The sequence below is a fragment of the Pogona vitticeps genome, chromosome 2 (genome assembly GCF_051106095.1).
Source record: "Pogona vitticeps strain Pit_001003342236 chromosome 2, PviZW2.1, whole genome shotgun sequence".
NCBI classification, from domain to species: domain Eukaryota; kingdom Metazoa; phylum Chordata; class Lepidosauria; order Squamata; family Agamidae; genus Pogona; species Pogona vitticeps.
The window spans coordinates 31,578,587-31,597,284 of NC_135784.1; the positions used below are offsets into that span (position 1 = coordinate 31,578,587).

The 18,698-nt window shown below is 42.8% G+C and overlaps 1 protein-coding gene and 1 long non-coding RNA gene across 6 annotated transcripts in view; one reads left to right on the forward strand and one right to left on the reverse strand.

Annotated features, from left to right (window-relative positions):
• TRIM39 (tripartite motif containing 39) overlaps positions 1 to 18,698 on the forward strand; it is a 36,808-nt gene that overhangs the window by 9,804 nt on the left and 8,306 nt on the right. For all 5 annotated transcript variants that reach the window (XM_020812294.3, XM_020812293.3, XM_072989195.2 and 2 more), the window contains exons 6-7: positions 7,199 to 7,294; positions 9,750 to 9,980. In XM_020812294.3, coding sequence (XP_020667953.3) covers positions 7,199 to 7,294; positions 9,750 to 9,980 — 327 coding nt within the window. The remainder of the gene's footprint in view (positions 1 to 7,198; positions 7,295 to 9,749; positions 9,981 to 18,698) is intronic.
• On the reverse strand, positions 697 to 6,890 carry LOC144587605 (uncharacterized). The gene is made up of 2 exons (XR_013542764.1): positions 3,299 to 6,890; positions 697 to 1,971 (listed from the first exon to the last, which is right to left on the reverse strand). It is a non-coding gene; the product is annotated as an uncharacterized LOC144587605 (long non-coding RNA).

The following is an 18,698-nucleotide window of genomic DNA, read 5'->3' on the forward strand; positions in this document are numbered from 1 at the left end:
TACTGCCCCACTAGTGCAGTGCATTATGCTAGGTGGTTTTGTCGTCGTTTAGTTGTTTAGTCTTGTCCGACTCTTCGTGACCCCATGGACTAGAGCACGCCAGGCCCTCCTATCTTCCACTGCCTCCCGGAGTTGTGTCAAATTCATGCTGGTTGCTTCGCAGACACTGTCCAGCCATCTCATCCTCTGTCGTCCCCTTCTCCTCTTGCCCTCACACTTTCCTAACATCAAGGTCTTTTCCAAGGAGTCTTCTCTTCTCATGAGATGGACAAAGTACTGGAACCTCAGCTTCAGGATCTGTGAGCACTCAGGTTTGATTTCCTTTAGAATTGAGGGACATGGTGGCGCGCAGGGACGTGGTGGTGCTGCGGGCTAAACCGCAGAAGCCTGTGCTGCAGGGTCAGAAGACCAAGCAATTGTAAGATCGAATCCACGCGACGGAGTGAGCGCCCGTCACTTGTCCCAGCTCCCGCCAACCTAGCGGTTCGAAAGCATGCAAATGCAAGTAGATAAATAGGGACCACCTTGGTGGGAAGGTAACAGCATTCCGTGTCTAAGTCGCACTGGCCATGTGACCACGGAAGATTGTCTTCGGACAAACGCTGGCTCTATGGCTTGGAAACAGGGATGAGCACTGCCCCCTAGAGTCGAACACGACTGGACAAAAATTGTCAAGGGGAACCTTTACCTTTACCCTAGAATGGATAGGTTTGTTCTCCTTGCAGTCCAGGGGACTCTCAAGAGCCACCTCCAGCACCACAATTCAAAGGCACCCATTCTTTGGCGGTCTGCTTTCTTTATGGTCCAGCTCTCACTTCCATACATCACGACAGGAAAAACCATAGCTTTGACTATTTGGACTTTTGTTGGCAAGGTGATGTCTCTGCTTTTTAATATGCTGTCAAAGTTTGTCATCGCTTTCTTCCCAAGAAGCAGGCGTTTTTTTAATTTCGTGGCTGCTGTCTCCATCTGCAGTGATCATGAAGCCCAAGAAAATAAAATCAATCACTGCCTCCATATCTTCCCCTTCAATTTCCCAGGAGGTGATGGGACCAGTGGCCATGATCTTAGTTTTTTTGATGTTGAGTTTCAGGCCGTTTTTTGCACTCTCCTCTTTCACCATCATTACAAGGTTCTTTAATTCCTCCTCACTTTCTGCCATCAGAGTGGTATCATCTGCATATCGGAGGTTGTTGATATTTCTTCCAGCAATCTTAATTCTCTCTTGGGATTCCTCCACTCCAGCCTTCTGCATGATTTATTCTGCATATAAGTTAAATAAGCTGGGGGACAATATACAGCCTTGTCGTACTCCTTTCCCAATTTTGAACCAATTACTGTAGTTGTTCCATATCCAGTTCTAACTGTTGCTTCCTGTCCCACATACAGATTTCTCAGGAGATAGATAAAGTGGTCAGGCACTCCCATTTCTTTAAGGACTTGTCATAGTTTGCTGTGGTCCACACAGTCAAAGGCTTTTGCATAATCAATGAAGCAGAAGTAAATGTTTTTCTGGAACTCTCTGGCTTTCTCCATAATCCAGCGCTTGTTAGCAATTTGGTCTCCTGTTCCTCTGCTAGGTGGTTTACAGCAGGTAAAAACATAGAAACAGTCAAATTAAAATACAGCACACAGATAATAACTATAAACTCAAAGAGGTATAAATTATAGCTTACAAGCAGAATGTGAGCTATAATGAAAAAATCAGGCTGGGTAACTGAGAAAGGCTTCTCTGAAAAGAAGTGTTTTTCAAGCACCTTTTAAATGTTGGGAGGAAGGGGGAGCCAGGTGCAGCTCCGCCAGGAGTTGACTCCAGTGTTTTGGTGCTACCGCTATTGCTGCAGTCTTCTGGATTCCCTGAGGCTGAGACCTCCATTCCTCAGTGGCCCTGCCTGTGCTCCAAGCTATTGGTGGAGAAGCACAGAGTTCCTTGTGGCCAGGACAGGGCTTTACAGGTGGAGGAATGCAAATCTGTAAAAACAAAGGGTATGAAATTTGACCTGGGGAAGTCATACATTCATTGTCAAGGTTTGCAAAGGCAGGCATTGCATTGTTTTCAAAGAATAGCAGTTAAGAATGCCAGAACAACAAATAGCAACATAAAAGCAATGATGGGAAAGATAATTGCGTTTACAATTTAATACCAAACAGTAAGCCGTGCCTTGGGAAAAGATTCAGTTTATTGGTCCTTTGATACCGTATCTGTTTTATATATAGTTAACCAGATAATTCAAAATCAATCCGTTGGTGAGTCACGTTACCAGTTATTGACTTCTATTAATTTGTGGGCTTTCTGTAACTGCAAGAAGAGTAGAATTAATCTGTATGTTAATAAGTTGATTGGATAAAGCTGCTTAAAAACCAATTACATGTAGACACTGAGCAGGTCAAAGAATTGTATTGACTGCCCCACAGCAGATATTTTTCTCTGCATGGAAGAGTTTTATTTGCTGGAAACTCAGATTTTTCTTAGCACCTTAAAGGGAAGTTTTGTGGATATTCTTATGCAGTGGTGCCTTGCTTAACGATAATAATCCGTTCCAGGAAAATCACCGTTAAGCGAAAACATAGTAAAGCGAAATTAAAAACCCCATTGAAACGCATTGAAATCCATTCAATGCATTCCAATGGGGTAAAAACTCTCCATCCAGCGAAGATCCTCCATGTGGCGGCCATTTTTGCTGCATGTATAGCGAGGAATCCATCCCTAAACACAGCAGGGAGCCATTTTAATTACCCAGTGGCCATTTTGAAACCACTGATCAGCTGTTCAGAAAACATCGTTTTGCGAAGAATCGGTTCCCGAAGTAGGGAACCGTTCATCACAAAGCGAAATTCCCCCATTTAGACCATCATTTTGTGATTGCAATTGCGATCGTAAAAAGATCATCATAAAGCGGATTCATCGTAATGCAGGGCAATCGTTAAGTGAGGCACCACTGTATAAATGTTTCAGCACTCTTCTGGACAGAAAAACTAAGTTATATATCACTCATGGTGAAATAATTCTCTTTTGTCAGACATTTTTTATTCTTTTTATCTCTTTTTTACTCTCCCATTCCTTAATATAAAAATAAGTTATATAACAGCAATTTGTCAAACTTCTATCAAAAAAAGAGAGAAAATCTCATTATAAAAAGTAAAAAATCGCTACTACACAAAGGTAGTTAATAGAAAGTATTTTAAATGCATAATAAGATTTTAGTATCCTTTATGAACGAAAGCCAGGTTTAAAAATCGAAGGAGACAAACCGTTTAATGTTTAATATATTTAAAATAATAGAATATATTTTCTTACCTGAAAGCACAAACATCTTAATATTCCTCCATACTGTCTTCTTTCATTCGTCTTTGTCCTCTATTTCTATCTCAATTAACTTTGTATTTTTGCCTTTCTTATCTTTATTAGTTGCAATCCATGCACAATATTAATGTGCTCTTTAGACATTATCATATGGCTTTTACTGCCTGTCTCTGTATTCTCCATCATGAAGGCCATGTCATCCAGCATTTAACCATGATTCAGCCAATGACAGCAGCTAGAAGCTGAGATTATATTGTCTGTAAATCATTAAACAATTGTATTATTGCTATCGTGCTCTTTTGGCAAGTCATCCGATTTGTCCAATTAAATTGGTTACAAGCACTACATTATCTGTTATCACAAGCCTCTGTTAAAGCTGAAATCCTTTTTTCTAATTATCTCAGTTATGTTTCTTGTTTATTTACAATATGTTTATCTTTATCATAGTCTAGTTTTTGGCTTCTGTTCCTTCTATTAAACTTGCTGCTAACATTCCTTAAAAACTACTTTATATCTTTATCAGTTGCGGTTACCATATAACTAACATTCTTTTATCTTAGGAACAGTTACAGGCTGCTACAATATCTCATCTGGCTTGTAACCAGTTCTTGGAAGGACTCAATCTTTCTGGCGTACAGATTACAGTCAGTGCAGCCAAATTAACTATACTGTATTTCTTTTCTGAAAAAAGCGGTGACTGCCAAATTCATTTATCTTCTTTGATGTGTGTGTGTGTATTGTTTTAATCCTGTTCTCCAGAGATCTAGTCTGTCACTCTATCCACTACACTACACTGGAGGTAGCCCTGAGTAATTTCCAATGTCTTTTGGTTAAATTGGGTTTGAACATAGCTTCTGCTCACCTGCTAGTCCTCTACCATCTTGGGCCTCTTGTTCGTTCGTTCGTTCGTTCGTTCGTTCGTTCGTTCGTTCGTTCGTTCGTTCATTTATAGCAAAGCTACCACTCTGGGTGGCAAACTCATCAAAACATAATAATAGAAAGCAATAAAACACATTGTTTAAAAAAACACACGAAAGCTCAGGATCATGATAGATGAGAACTGATGGGTACAATAGTCCAAAAGGCCCTCTGGCTGGAAAAAAACAAAACACAGAAGGTGCACCAAGAGGCGAATGTAAGATTACTTTCGGGTGAACTAAAGAAAGGCTTGGAGAACAACCAGGCCTTAAGTTGCCTTAAATTACACCCTTATACAAAAATAGTCCCATTAATGTAATAAAAGTTACATCTGAGTACACATTTGTAGGATAACACTGGAAGTGAAATATTTGTATGGGGATCAATAAAGGGCTCAAGCAAACGGCTGTGTGATTTAGCTGTTTTGCACTGGAATGCTGTGTGTTTCTGCACAAAAGTAAGTTCCACTGAGTTCAGCTGAGAATACATCTGTTTAAGGGTATTTGTTTTTTCTGTTTCACGTACAGTTCTTCTTTGAACTGCACAGCATGGTTTTGGTTATATACATACATATCTAGGCTCCTGTTGGTAGCGCGGTGGCCTCTGGTCTGATGGCAGTGCCTTCTTCTGTCATGGCAGCTCCACATGGCAGCCAGAGAGGTTACTGGAGCATGCTGGGAAGCTGACATGGGTTGGGAGAGGGGACGGTTTGAGTGAGTGAATGAATCAACTGTTTATGCTTTGTAGTAGAGATGGGGATATTCGTATACAAATACCCCCACACAGGTGGACATAATGAGGGTTGGGGCTGGACCATCCACTCACCTTTTGCTGTTGCCACAAGCTCCACGACCCTTTCCTATCGCTCCAGAGCTTGCGGTCTGCAAGCCACTCCTGACAGGAGACATGAGGACAAGCTTCATTTCAAGGTTGAAGAGTGGCTCGCAGACTGCAAGCTCTGGAGCCATAGGAAGGGAGCCCGGAGTCTGCAACTACAGCGGAAGGTGAGTAGACAGTCCAGCCCCAGAGGGCTGGACCCCCATTATGTCTACCTGTGCAGAGGTATTCATATACAAATACCTCCATCTCTACTTTGTAGTTACGTTTTTGGAGACATAAAAGTTATATGCAGATTTTGGACTACTTGGACTGGCGTCCGTATACCAAGCGTTGTTGAAGGGAGAAGGGTGCACTGTCAAGTGTATCTGAAGGTTCCTTGGAAAATTATTTTGTTGGAATGGTTTCAGGGATGATCATTTATCTAGCTCTTTATGTGAAGAGAAAGAATCTATTAAAAATCCTTCAAATCATATAGAGGCCAGTTGTAGCATGTCCAAAGACTTGTACATTTATGTATCTTATATATGCCCATTGTCAAATTGCATATAAAAATATATACAATTTGAACTTCACAAAAGATTGTTATTGTTATTGAGTTCATTACTCTGCTAATTAATTTTATTAAACACTGCATTTTTAGAAATAAAGACATTTCTGTGAAAAAATATAGCAGTGTCAAATTTTCCACCCTACAACAGTGTTCTGTACACATAGTGGGATCTCTAGCATGATTCTTATTCCTGTATGTTCCATCAAACAGCCTCCAACTTACTATGATCCAATGAATGAGTGACCTCCCGAATGTCTTATCATTAACATCTCTTTTAAACTCAAGCCTGTGACTTCCTTGATGGAGTCAATCCACCTCATATTTGGCTTTCCATTTTTCCAGCTGCCATCAACTTTTCCTGGCATTATTGTTCTTTCAGTTGAGTTATGTCTTCTCACAATGTGGTCAAAAGATGACAACCTCGGTTTTGACATTTTTGCTTCTCGAAAGATTTCAGGCTTGATTTGATCTCTAGCATAGAGATCTATAGTAGAAATAAAGAGAAACATTTGTTTGGGTTTTGCTGATGACAGTTCACTGTCTGAACTGGCATGTTGATTAGAAAGCAAAACGGGAAGCAAGGTTTGATTTTATTAGATGTGTTACTTGCATTACATTTGTGTATTAAGTGAGTCCGCCTTTTGGATTCAGAAATGTGATATGGAATAGGAGGGAGAGATTCCACAATAAGTTATTTATGAACTTTATTCATTTCCTAAAAATTAAAACAAGCGCAAACTTTGTCTGGCTTTTTTCATCACTAGCACAACTTGCTACAGCTGTCTTCTGTAATATAAAAGTAGGATGTGAGATATGGCCCTGAAACAGTACAACTGTGGTTTCACACTGCGTTTGAATCCTTGGATTATCTTTTGAAGTCGAGAACCCTTTTCTGTAATGGAATAATATTTCAGATTCATTGGTTCCAGTGCCACATGTCTTTGACAGCCAAGGGAGCTGAGATTTTCCTAAGATCATGGTACACAGAGCTAAACTGTGGTCCCTTCTCATTAGGCAGGGCAGTGTTGTCATTCACGGCTGCTGGCATGCAGATGTGTTCAGTGGGATACACAAGTGGGATACACAAGTGTTTCCACGGTGGAGATCAGGGAGTCAGGAGCAGGGAGCGTGGTGACGGATGGGGTGGATGCTTGTCACCTTGTACGTTCGCAACACAGAGGAGTTTTGATCTAGGAACTTACCAGTTTGTTTTATGTATGTAGAGTAGGAGTGAGGACTGGGATTCTCCAGGTCATACAGAGCTGCAGCCTCCAATGTCTCTGCTTGGCTGTTCTGATTTGGGCTGATGGAGTTGGAGTCCAACAACCTCAGATGGGCCACAGGTTCCCTTCTTCTGAGTTAAGGTACTCATATACTGCTCCGGCCCAGTTTTTATCTTTAACTATAGAATAAAATAGCTTTTTCAGTGTTCTTTAAAATTGTTATTATTTAAGAGGGCTACATGGAGTCCCTGTGTACAAAAGCAGCCACTAGGAAAAGCAGGAGAAGGCTGTGTACAGGCAGCAAGATAATATACCAGCACGATGGGTTTCCTGCTCCTCCTAAGTTGCTTTTCATCCATGCAGGAAAAGATGCAGAAATGCCTGGAGCCGCTAGAACGGAAGCTGCGGAAGATTGCCTACTGTAAAGCCCAGGAGGAGAAGAAGCCTGGGGTGCTCAAGGCAGGTGATATGTGCTCTGTTTTCTGTCTCTACTACCGGACCTTGAATCTTCATTCAATGCAAGAGATGTGATGGACACTGTGTTTGTCTTGGAGGCTCTGGGAGACAGTTTTGCCTTCCGTCTTAGATGAATAAGATTAGGTTATTTTTCAGTTTGTTGAAATTTAGTCTCTTAACCTAGAATCATAGAATTGAGAATAACTGAGTTGGAAGGCCATCAAGCCAACCCCCTTCTCAGTGCAGGAATCCAAATCAAAGTAGATTTGACCAGTGGTTGTTCCTTTGAATGCCTCCAGCATTGGAGTGCCCACTTTTCCATTGCTCCTTCCATCTTAGAACCAAATTACTCTTTAAAAAAATGTTTAGCTTGCATGGGGGGAGCTTTTAAAAATAAAATTGTTATAGGTACATAGAACACTTGTCATATCTATTTTTAAGAGCAGCTGTGAATCTTCAGAATTGCTTGTAATGGAACTCATAATAATGCATCTATATTATCATGAATTATAGATGGAGACTTCCTTACAAATAAATGCAACAATTTTCTAATTAGCGAGACTTAAATTTGGGTCTCCCCGGTTTGCCTGTACCATTGTCAAGTTTGAAAGTCTAGCATATTACCTTTTCTTTTATTCTTACCAGTTGCTAATTTTAAACTGGAGACTTCCAGGGGAAGGAAATATCTGCATTTAAGCTTCATATAGTGTAAAATTCATTTTCTAAAAAGAACACCTTTTGTTTAAATGAGACCTTCTCCAGAAAAAAAGGCTTAAAAAAAAGCCTTCTAGATATCTTTGTCAATATTACAACCCAGTTCAGGGAAGAAAAATGTGTTGTTTAATAACGGAACACATATAGTTAGTTCTTTTATTTTGGGAGCTTAAATTTGATGTATCAAAATAAGAAAACTCCAAAAAGATGCAAGCTATTTATTATGCCTAAGATAGTTAGTAGCAGAAATTTTAGCCATGTAGTGTAAAAAGAGAACATTTATTCATTATGAGCCAGGACCTATTTTTAAAAGTATTTTAAAAATTATAAAGATATGCCATATATATGAAATATAGTTCTCTTGTCAATATGAACGTAAAGGGTTAGCCAGCAGAAGCACCTATGACTGTCAAGTATTCATCTCTTCTTCTCTGTTTCTCGTGTAAATCACATTTTTATTGTACTCTTCAACCTGTGTTTGGGGTTAGGGTGAGATTGAGGTTTATCTATTTCTCCAGCCAATGAAATTGCTTAAAAGCAGAGTAGATAGTAATTATCAACTGGCTATCAATAGCTATTCATTCATGAACTGCTGGATAGCTCAGTGGTTTAAGTATCTGGCTGAGGTTTGCTTCCTCACTGTGTCTCTTTGACAGGGGCTGGACTCGATGATCCATAGGGTCCTTTCCAGCTCTGCAATTCAGCGATGGTGATTAAGATGATGATCTGTGTGCTCATGTTCCTAAAAGCAACTATTTTGTCATTGTATAACATTCACAGACCAATCAAGCTGTCTGTTACTTCTGATATATTGTAATTTAATCAGAGGTTCATAATAAACTTAGAAGAAACATTTTATTCTTTGCCTTCTAGCAGTCCTGAGACATTCTTTATCTTCTATAAAAAAATCTCATTTTGGCTGGTTTTCAAGCTCTTTCTATATCATCAGTATAAAAAGCCCCATTTGTGCCAAGAATTCTGTTCAGTTCTCTTCTGTGACCTTCTTTGGCAAGCTTTTTCTTTGCAGTCTGATTGCCGCTTATTGGAGCCATGCGGTTGGATATCTTTTTATTCTTCTGACATTTTATTTCAAAGTTCTTTTTAGAGCCATTCTGTCCTATCTCTCTTGACACCCTAGCTGTGCGAAGAACTTAATCCTGTCATTTCTAAACCTGCTGGTACTACTTTTCACTAGATGATTTCCAGTTCAAGATTGGTTTGTTTGTTTAATCGAAACCGCCAACTTTTATCCATTCAGTGCGTGCACGCGCACACACACACACAGAGATATAGAAAAACATGGATAGAGAACCCTTGAAGTTGCTTCAAGATGCCCGGAGAATAGGCAGAATGGCACCGAATTATCGATATAACATAGTCTCTGGTTCCTTCTCGTGGTCAATTTTGGTAATTGCATCCTATAAATAGATTTTGGGAGGGTTTCATAGTTTAATATTTTTTTAATATATTCAGACTGTGGATGATTGAAACTGTGGATACTGATCTCACCAATACAGGGGTGCTACTGTACATTTTTTTTTCTTTTTTCTGGTTCTTCCACATCTCTTAGAAAACAGCAATTGAAACTAAGAGTAAAGTCCTAAACCAGCATGAGTATGTTGAAAACAGGCAGATGCTGTAAAGTCAGATAAAATTCAGAGATTAAACCTACTTGCCTGAGTGAAAAAGTGTATGCCATACCTTGAACTTATTATTCTGTCCCTTTTCCCCCATCTCTTCATAGCGGAAAGTTGAGGATCGCCGCCAGCTCATCATCAGGGAATTTGAGGAGCTGCATCTGTTCCTGACTGCAGAGCAGGAAGTGCTGATTCGGCATTTGGAGAATGAAGAGAAGGAGATCCTGCAGAAGCTAAAGGAAAATGTGGCTAAGCTGTCCGAGCAACGGGCTGCCCTTAACAGCCTCATCACAGAGATTGAAGAAAAATGCTTGCAGTCAGGCATGGAGATGCTCAAGGTGAGATGGGCATCAAAGCATCCTCCCCCAGTGAGTAGAGAATAGGCCTATCTCAGTTCTTCTTGGAACAAATGGCTCTTGGAATGGCCATCCTCTAATAGAGTGCCAGGAAGCTTCAAGAGGTCCAGCCCCATCCCTCAAATATGCATCCTATTCATAGCTGTACCACAGCTGGTATATCAGGACATGCTTTTTCCTCTCTCTCTCTCTCTCTCTCTCTCTCTTTCTCTCTCTCGCTCTCTTTTGGATTTAGGAAGGCATCTTGCCCCTTCTAGAGGAAGCAAGGTCAAGTTTGTTGTGATTTTGACTTGCTGGATGTGACAACCCCAGACCTACTGGAGTATGCCACACTTTAATTAAGCTGCCACCAACCATTCCCTATAAGAAGTCACACAGACCAGGAATGGATTTGTAACAAACAAAAGAACAAGGTTTATTTAAATAACAAACAGGGTAAATAAAAAGATCAAGTAAATAAGATACTGTAACGTGGCTTAGTCTCAATCATACATACAACAGTTTGGTTCACACAGAACACTTGAAAGTAAAGCACAGACCCTGAACCTATCAGTTCTGGCTACCTATAAAGAAACCTGAACCTATCAGGTAGGTACCAACTGACACACAGTTGTACTCAGTCTGACACACAGACTCCCACTCCTCAACTCCTCACAAGCTCCAAATATATATACAGTACAGCTCCTCCCCCTGATGTCCCGCCTTCCACTCCCCATAGGATGGAACTTTCCCTCCAAACCCATGACAGACAGGTACCATCAGTGCTGTATGTAACACCTCCCCTCTTTATAAGTTGTTTTGCAGGGGAAAAGCTAAAGTGCTTTTCTCCAAAAAACAACCAGGATCAAAACATATAACAGTTATACATTAACATACAATACCATACTTACACTCTAGGTTAAACATAACAATTAGGCATTTAAACATTCATATTTACAATACATTAAGTTACCTTTATTAATACAAACCAAGACTGATCAATAAACAGGTACAATTAACTTTTGGTCACCAAAATATACATAGTCCATGTTTCTTCGCCGTCTTCACTCTTCGGGTCTTCTTGACAATGCGTCAGCAACACAGTTCATTGACCCTCTGACCACCTTCACTTCGAAGTCATAATCTTGCAGGTTTAAAGCCCACCTCATAAGTTTACTATTGTGGGTTTTCATTGTCTTTAACCACTGCAGTGGTGAGTGGTCAGTGCACAGAACAAAATGTCTTCCCCAGATGTAAGGTTTGGCCTTCTGAATCGCGTATACTATGGCCAGGCACTCCTTTTCCACGGTTGCCAAATGTCTCTCACCTTTCTGGAGTTTCCTACTCAGGTAGGACACTGGATGCTGGTCACCATTTTCATCCTCCTGGCAAAGAACTGCTCCTACCCCGCTGTTAGACGCATCGGTGTAGATGATGAACTCCCGGTCGAAGTCTGGAGCACGCAGCACTGGATAATTGATGAGCGCCTCCTTCAACCTCCGGAACGCCTCCTCACAGTCGCTGGTCCACGGGATGCGGTCATCAGTCTTCTTCCGCGTCAGATCGGTCAGCGGAGTCGCTATCTCGCTAAACCTCGGGATGAACTTTCTGTAGTAGCCCACCAACCCAAGAAATGATTTGACTTTTTTCTTGGTGTTGGGTCTGGGCCAATCACGAACGGCTTCTATCTTGGCCTCTAGGGGTTTGATCACTCCTCCCCCTACTATGTGACCCAAGTATTTTATTTCTGGGCTACCCAGCTGCAGTTTGTTCTCTTTGCAGGGCCTAGGCCAAAGCACTTCCTCCCCTGGGTTAAAGTGCCTCTCCCTGGCTTTCTGGTCATACCAGGTTTTCTGTCTGACCTTCTGAGCTTGCAGGTTCTCTGCTGCTAGCTCTAGGTTTCTCTTTAGGTCATTCATTAAAGAGTCTATATATGTCACAACATCTTGTGGGTCATCCTGGGTGATCTGTTCCCAATTTTGTTTGATTAAATCTAGTGGACCTTTCACCCTTCTCCCAAACAAAAGTTCAAACGGACTGAACCCGGTACTGGCTTGTGGCACTGATCGATAAGCAAACAAAAGGGATTGCAGCTTCTGGTCCCAATTGTTTGGATTCTCTGCCAAGTAAGCCCTAATCATGCGCATCAGAGTCCCATTGAACTTCTCCGTTAACCCATTACTTTCGGGGTGATAGGCAGTGGTTTCCTTGTGTTTAATTCCACAGATTTGCCATAACCGTTTCATGAGCTTTGATGTAAACGATGTGCCCAAATCTGTGATTATTTCTGAGGCAAATCCCATCCTGGACATATACCCCACCAAGGCATCTGCCACTGTGTTAGTTTCAATGTTAGTCAAGGGTATGGCTTCGGGGTACCTCGTGGCATGGTCCACAATGGTGAGAATGAACCGGTTCCCCCTCTTTGTGGCCTTGGGCAAAGGTCCCACAATATCCACTCCTATACATTTGAACGGGGTGTCAATCACAGGCAAAGGGCACAACTTCGCTTTGGTCCTGTCACGGTTATTCCCCTGCCTCTGACACACATCACATTGTTTACAGAACTCCTTGATCTGCTTCCCTATTTCAGGCCAGTAAAAATTCTGTGTGATTCTCTGCTGTGTTTTGTTCACCCCTAAGTGCGCAGCAAACATGTCAGAGTGCCCCCTTTGTAAGATCATGGGGCGATACTTTTCAGGTACCACTAGCTGACTTCTGATCCCATCTCCCCCTTTTGAGATATTCATCAGGGTCTCTCTATATAAAATTCCCTTTTTCTCACGAAATCTCGCTGTGGTTTCAGGTGTTAGCTGGGTGTCTGTCACCTTTTCAAAACACTTTTGGAGAGTGGCGTCTGCCTTTTGCTCTTGGCCAAATTTGCTGTCTGTGGTTAAGGTTTCCACCACAGCTTCGGAACTACCCTCATCTGCTTCCGTCTCGGGCTCTTCAGTACCCCCCTGAACTGTCCCCGTGGTGGCTTGTGAGCGTGTAATCACTAGCACCCGTTTCACATGTTCAGCCAGGTCATTTCCCACGAGCACGGCTGCTGGCAGAGTCGATGAAATCGCTAGCCGCCAAACTCCCCTCCAGCCTTGAAAGCTCACAGGTACCTCAGCTACTGGCAGTGAGATCACCTGTCCCTCAATCCCTGCCACCTTCAGGCTCTCATTTGGGATTATATACTCCCTAGGAATAATGTCTGGATGGCACAGGGTCACCTGGGAACAAGTATCCCTTAGCCCCCTATACTGATGGTCAAGTATTCCTACGTCCACCCCTGCGGTCTCAAACAATTGCGAATCTGTCCTCACTAGTAAGCAGCGCTTGACCTCCACAAGAGGACCATTTTCCCCAGCCTGATCAGCAGATGTAACTGTTCCAGATTGAGTAGCCATGGTAACAGGCTCCCTCAATGGCAAGGAGCTTTGCTCTGTCTGGACACAGAACACAGCTTTTGGCTTGGTTCCACTCAAATCATGAGGCAAATTTCCCTTTAGCTGCTTTAATTTCTCACACTCTGAGATTAGATGGCCCTTTCCTTGACAGAAATAACATTTTCTGCTGTATTTTGAGTCTTTCTCATCTGGTTTTGGTTTTCCCTCCAAAATCTGAGGTCTTTGTGGTTTCATGTCTGAGGGCTTCCCTTCAACATGGGCCCCTCCCCCTTGCTGGTTTTTCCCTGGTCCCTGAGAGTACTTGCTGTAGGTTTCTTTGGGTTTACCTACAGATTTCCCCTCAGCACCTAAGGGCTTTCTTATTTGGTAAATAAAATCTGCGATCTCTGCCGCCTCTGTCACAGATTTCGGTTTCCTCTCCCTCACCTGGAACTTCAGTTCCCCATGCAGGACTGAATAAAACTGTTCCAGCGCTATCAGGTCTTTGAGCTGCTGGAAGGTCTCTGTCCCCTCCTGAGACAGCCATTTCTCTAGCAACCTCACCAGTTGGGCCCCCACTTGGGTAAAAGTCTGCTCTGGTTTCTTGGTGAGTGTCCTGAATTTTTGCCTCAGCTGTTCAGCAGTTATCCCATGTCTGGCAAACACCAGTTTTTTAAACTCCGCGAAGTCTCTCAGCATTTCCACTGGCATCTCTGCATAGACTTCTGCCAGGCTGCCACTGATTAAAGATCGCATAATGGTCATCTTCTCAGTTTCCCTTACTGAGAAGTCCACAAACGCTCTTTCCACGAGGGAAAAGAACACCTCAGGGCAATCTCCCTTGTGGTACACAGGGAATTTCTTCAGGTCAGTTTTAGACAGGCTGCCTTCCCCATTCCCTGGGTTCCCCTCATTATTATTGTTATTACTATTTCTATTCATTATCTCCAGCTTCTTCAGCTCAAACGCCATTTTCTCTAACTCAAATTGTCTTTGCCTCTCTCTTTCCCTTTCCTCCATCTCCCTCACCCTCAGTTCATGCTGTTGGGCTAGGAGCAATTTTCTGAGTTCTGGGTTCTGTTCTCCCGTGCTCTCATCCTGCACTGAGCCAAATTCCTCCTCAGAACCTTGGTCTACCTGTGGGTCTCTTACTTCCCCCATTTCTGCCATTTGGCTTCGAGTCAAGGGCATAATCCCCCCCCAGAACAGGCTGCCTTCAAAAGTCAAGCCTCAAAATAAAGCGACGACTTTTTTCCTTTTGCCTCAGGAACAGCCTTCTATAGATTGCTGCTGTTCCTTCAGCACTAACTTGCTACTGTTGCCAGGCAGAATCCACCCCCTCTGCTAGGCCTCTCAGCAGACAGGCTAGATCACTGTTACTTCACACAGCTTTGCCTCAGCCCTTTTCCCGCCAAAACTGGTTGCCTCAGAGCTCCCTAATCTAGTCCCCAATCTGAGTTGGCACGTTCTTCCACTAGCGTACCTCCCCGTGAGGTAAGCCTAGAAGATTACCTACGCGCTCTCAGATTTTCCCTGACTAGACCCCCCCTTGCTCTGGGCACACTTGCCAAGGCTTTGCTGGACCACTGGACAACTGGACCAGTCGTATCCCACACGCTGGACACCAATCAATGTGACAACCCCAGACCTACTGGAGTATGCCACACTTTAATTAAGCTGCCACCAACCATTCCCTATAAGAAGTCACACAGACCAGGAATGGATTTGTAACAAACAAAAGAACAAGGTTTATTTAAATAACAAACAGGGTAAATAAAAAGATCAAGTAAATAAGATACTGTAACGTGGCTTAGTCTCAATCATACATACAACAGTTTGGTTCACACAGAACACTTGAAAGTAAAGCACAGACCCTGAACCTATCAGTTCTGGCTACCTATAAAGAAACCTGAACCTATCAGGTAGGTACCAACTGACACACAGTTGTACTCAGTCTGACACACAGACTCCCACTCCTCAACTCCTCACAAGCTCCAAATATATATACAGTACAGCTCCTCCCCCTGATGTCCCGCCTTCCACTCCCCATAGGATGGAACTTTCCCTCCAAACCCATGACAGACAGGTACCATCAGTGCTGTATGTAACACTGGACATTTACTAGATTTTAAGGGAGGATACCCTTTTTGTGTGTGCCCCAAGCCAGCTTTTGAAAGAAAGCAAAAAAATCACACCTGTACCTGAAACAGGTCTGAGGAGAGTAGCATATGGCAAGATTGACTGCTCTGTCCCTCTAGAATTGGGGGTGGCATCTCTCTTGGGACAAATAAGCATTTTTCAAGGGCTGCACATCTAAAGAGGATGTTGTCAGATTGGGGGGGGTAGGAGTAAGCCTTACCTTTTTTTAAAAAAGAAAAAACATTCTGTTGCATTTTATTTAATATTTTTCAATTCGCATTCACTGTGGAAAAAATTAAACCATTTGTTCATTTGCATCCATTTTGCAATCAAGGAATAATTTGTTTTAGTATTTTTATGGAATTCATGGCAAGTTGTTGAGTATAGACCGTCCAAATCTCAGTGGGTTGTGGTGCCTGGCTTTCTGTTTCCATGGAACGGGGCCATCATAGACCACCCAGAGCATGTGTGGCCACCTGTGTGGCTGTGCACAAGCTGCATTGGCCCTAGGATGGCCCTAGGAGAAGGGACTGGGAAAACACCTTTTCTCCCTGGAAAATCCTGGGGCATCATCTTAAGTCAGAAATGACTTGACTTCTGGTGGTGGTTTTTCATGGATGAGTAAATAAAATTCATTAAAAAAACAAATGGAGTAAAAGTTACTCAATTAAACTCATCACATCTAAATGTGGATAAATTAAACATGCTTTTAATTTTGGGGTAGACCAGAGCATAATGACATAAGGAACCAAATGAGAACACATTTGTTTGCCTGTGATTGACATGACCTCGCATATCCTTAATTATGCTGCCTTAGGGCTGTTGGGGCTTGCAGTCCAGCAACATCTTAAGACCCACAGTTTGGCTTGTATGAGCAGCTTTAAAGTTCACTAGGTGCATCACTATCCGTTTATTGTGCCACTTCACAGGATGGTTGAGAGTATACAGTGAGAGAGCCTAGTATACCCCCTCCCTGCTGAGTAAAGGATCAAGACGGAGGTACTGAGGGTGGCCCTCCCACAGTTGGGGATTTGGGAAACTCCCTCTTTTTTGAGGGAGTGACCCTGCCTGCCAAGGACGGGGTTCGCAGCTTGGGGATCCACCTGGACCCGGCGCTCACCATGGAATCACAGGTGGCGTCGGTAGTCCGCTCCGCCTTTTTTCACCTTGGGCGGGTAGCCCAGCTGCGGCCCTACCTTGATTTGGGGGCGCTCACCATCTTGGTACATGCGCTCGTAATCTCAAGATTAGACCACTGTAATGCACTCTACGTGGGGCTTCCTTTGAGGCTGCTGCGGAAACTACAGGTGGTGCAGAATGCGGCGGCCAGATTACTTAGTGGAGTGAGGAAATTCCAACATATCACACCCACTCTGGCCGCATTGCACTGGCTGCCCATACGATTCCGCATCGACTTCAAAGTGCTGTCGCTTACGTACAAAGCCCTAAACGGTTTAGGGCCTCAATATCTGGCGGAACGCCTACTCCCACCAAGTTCTACCCGTGTCACTCGTGCGAGCCAGGAGGTGAGGTTGAGGAGCCTAACGCCGAGGGAGGCCCTGAAGGAGAAGACAAGAAATCGGGCCTTCTCAGCGGTGGCTCCTCGCCTCTGGAACAATCTCCCTCCTGAGATTCGCGGGTCTCCCTCGCTGGGTATCTTTAAGAAACAATTGAAGACATGGATGTTTGGGTAGGCCTTTCCATCATATTCCTCTTGACCTCCTTCTTCCCTCTTTACTGTTTCTGTCTTGCACTCTATGTAATGTATTGTAGTGTTTTTACTAATTAGAATTGCTTATTTATATTGTTATTGTATTTTATTGTTGTTAGCCGCCTAGAGTGGTCCTCACCGACCAGATAGGCGGGGTATAAATTAAATAAATAAATAAAATAAAATCATGTTCGAGCTGTGACAAATAATGGCAAGGGTGCAACTACTCGCCTTCTGTCACTGTGAAGTCGCACCAAGGCATTCAATTCTCTTCAATATAAGTGGCTACGCAGACAGAGGGAAAAATCCCTTTTATTGCATTTCTATTGGAAGCACCTGTAGATGGTACAGTTCAAAGAAAATGCTTTCCATCCTCAGTGACTCTTGTTTCCTCATCTTTTCTTGCAGACAGGATAGTTTATTGAGCTGTGGGAATAAATACAGTGTTGCCTTGACTTACGAACTTAATCCGTATTGGAATGGTGTTTGTAAGTCAAAATGTTCGTAGCTCAAAGCAGCATTTCGCATAGGAATGCATTGGAAACGGATTAATCCGTTGCGGCTGTTTTTTGTTGTTACGTCAAGGCACAGTTGGTAAGTCAAAGCATTCATTCCCATAGGAACGAATGCAAAGCCGGTTAATCCGTCCTCTACCACTAGATGGATGCCTTTTAGACCCTAGCAGCCGCCAGAAGAAACCTTTGGAAAACCATTTCTGATCTTAAAAGCAAAAGACTAACATGCATTTTAGACCCCCAGCAGCCAAAGACACCTTTGCAAAACCATTTCTGATTTTAAAAGCAAAAGACTAACATGCATTTTAGACCCCAGCAGCCACCAGAACAAACCTTTGCAAAACTGTTTCTGATTTTAAAAGCAAAAGACTAAAATGCATTTTAGATCCCAGCAAAGAGAACAAAGCAAAAAAGCAAGGGAAGCACGCACGAACCATTGCAAAAATAAACGGAGCAGATCAGAAGTGCAAAGAGAACAAAGCAAAAAAGCAAGAGAAGTATGCAGAAACCATGAGAACCATTGCAGAAACAAATGGAGCAGATCAGAAATGCAGAGAATAAAGCAAAAAACCATGCAAGACACACTGAAAATAGGGGGAACCTCCAAAAAAGCAACCAAGACCCATCGGAAATGGGAGGAACAAAAAAAACACAAATTCCCCAGGACCCATTGGAAATGGGAAAAAACACTCCAAAAAAGAACCAACCCCCCCATCGGAAATGGGGGGAAACCAAAAAACAAACACCCCCCAAGACCCATCACAGCACGGAAACATGACACCCCCAGCTGAAAATCACACTGGGCTGATTATTTTTTGTGTCAAGGTGATCTCGTGCTAAACTCGTGTATCAGTACTGAATTCATTTATCCAGAAAAGAAAAGTTCTGGGATACTTGGGACGAATTACAAGGGAAAGGTTGCAGGGGTGGATGTTCCCACAGTCTTTAAACATCATGCCCCAATTGCCAATGTCGCCAG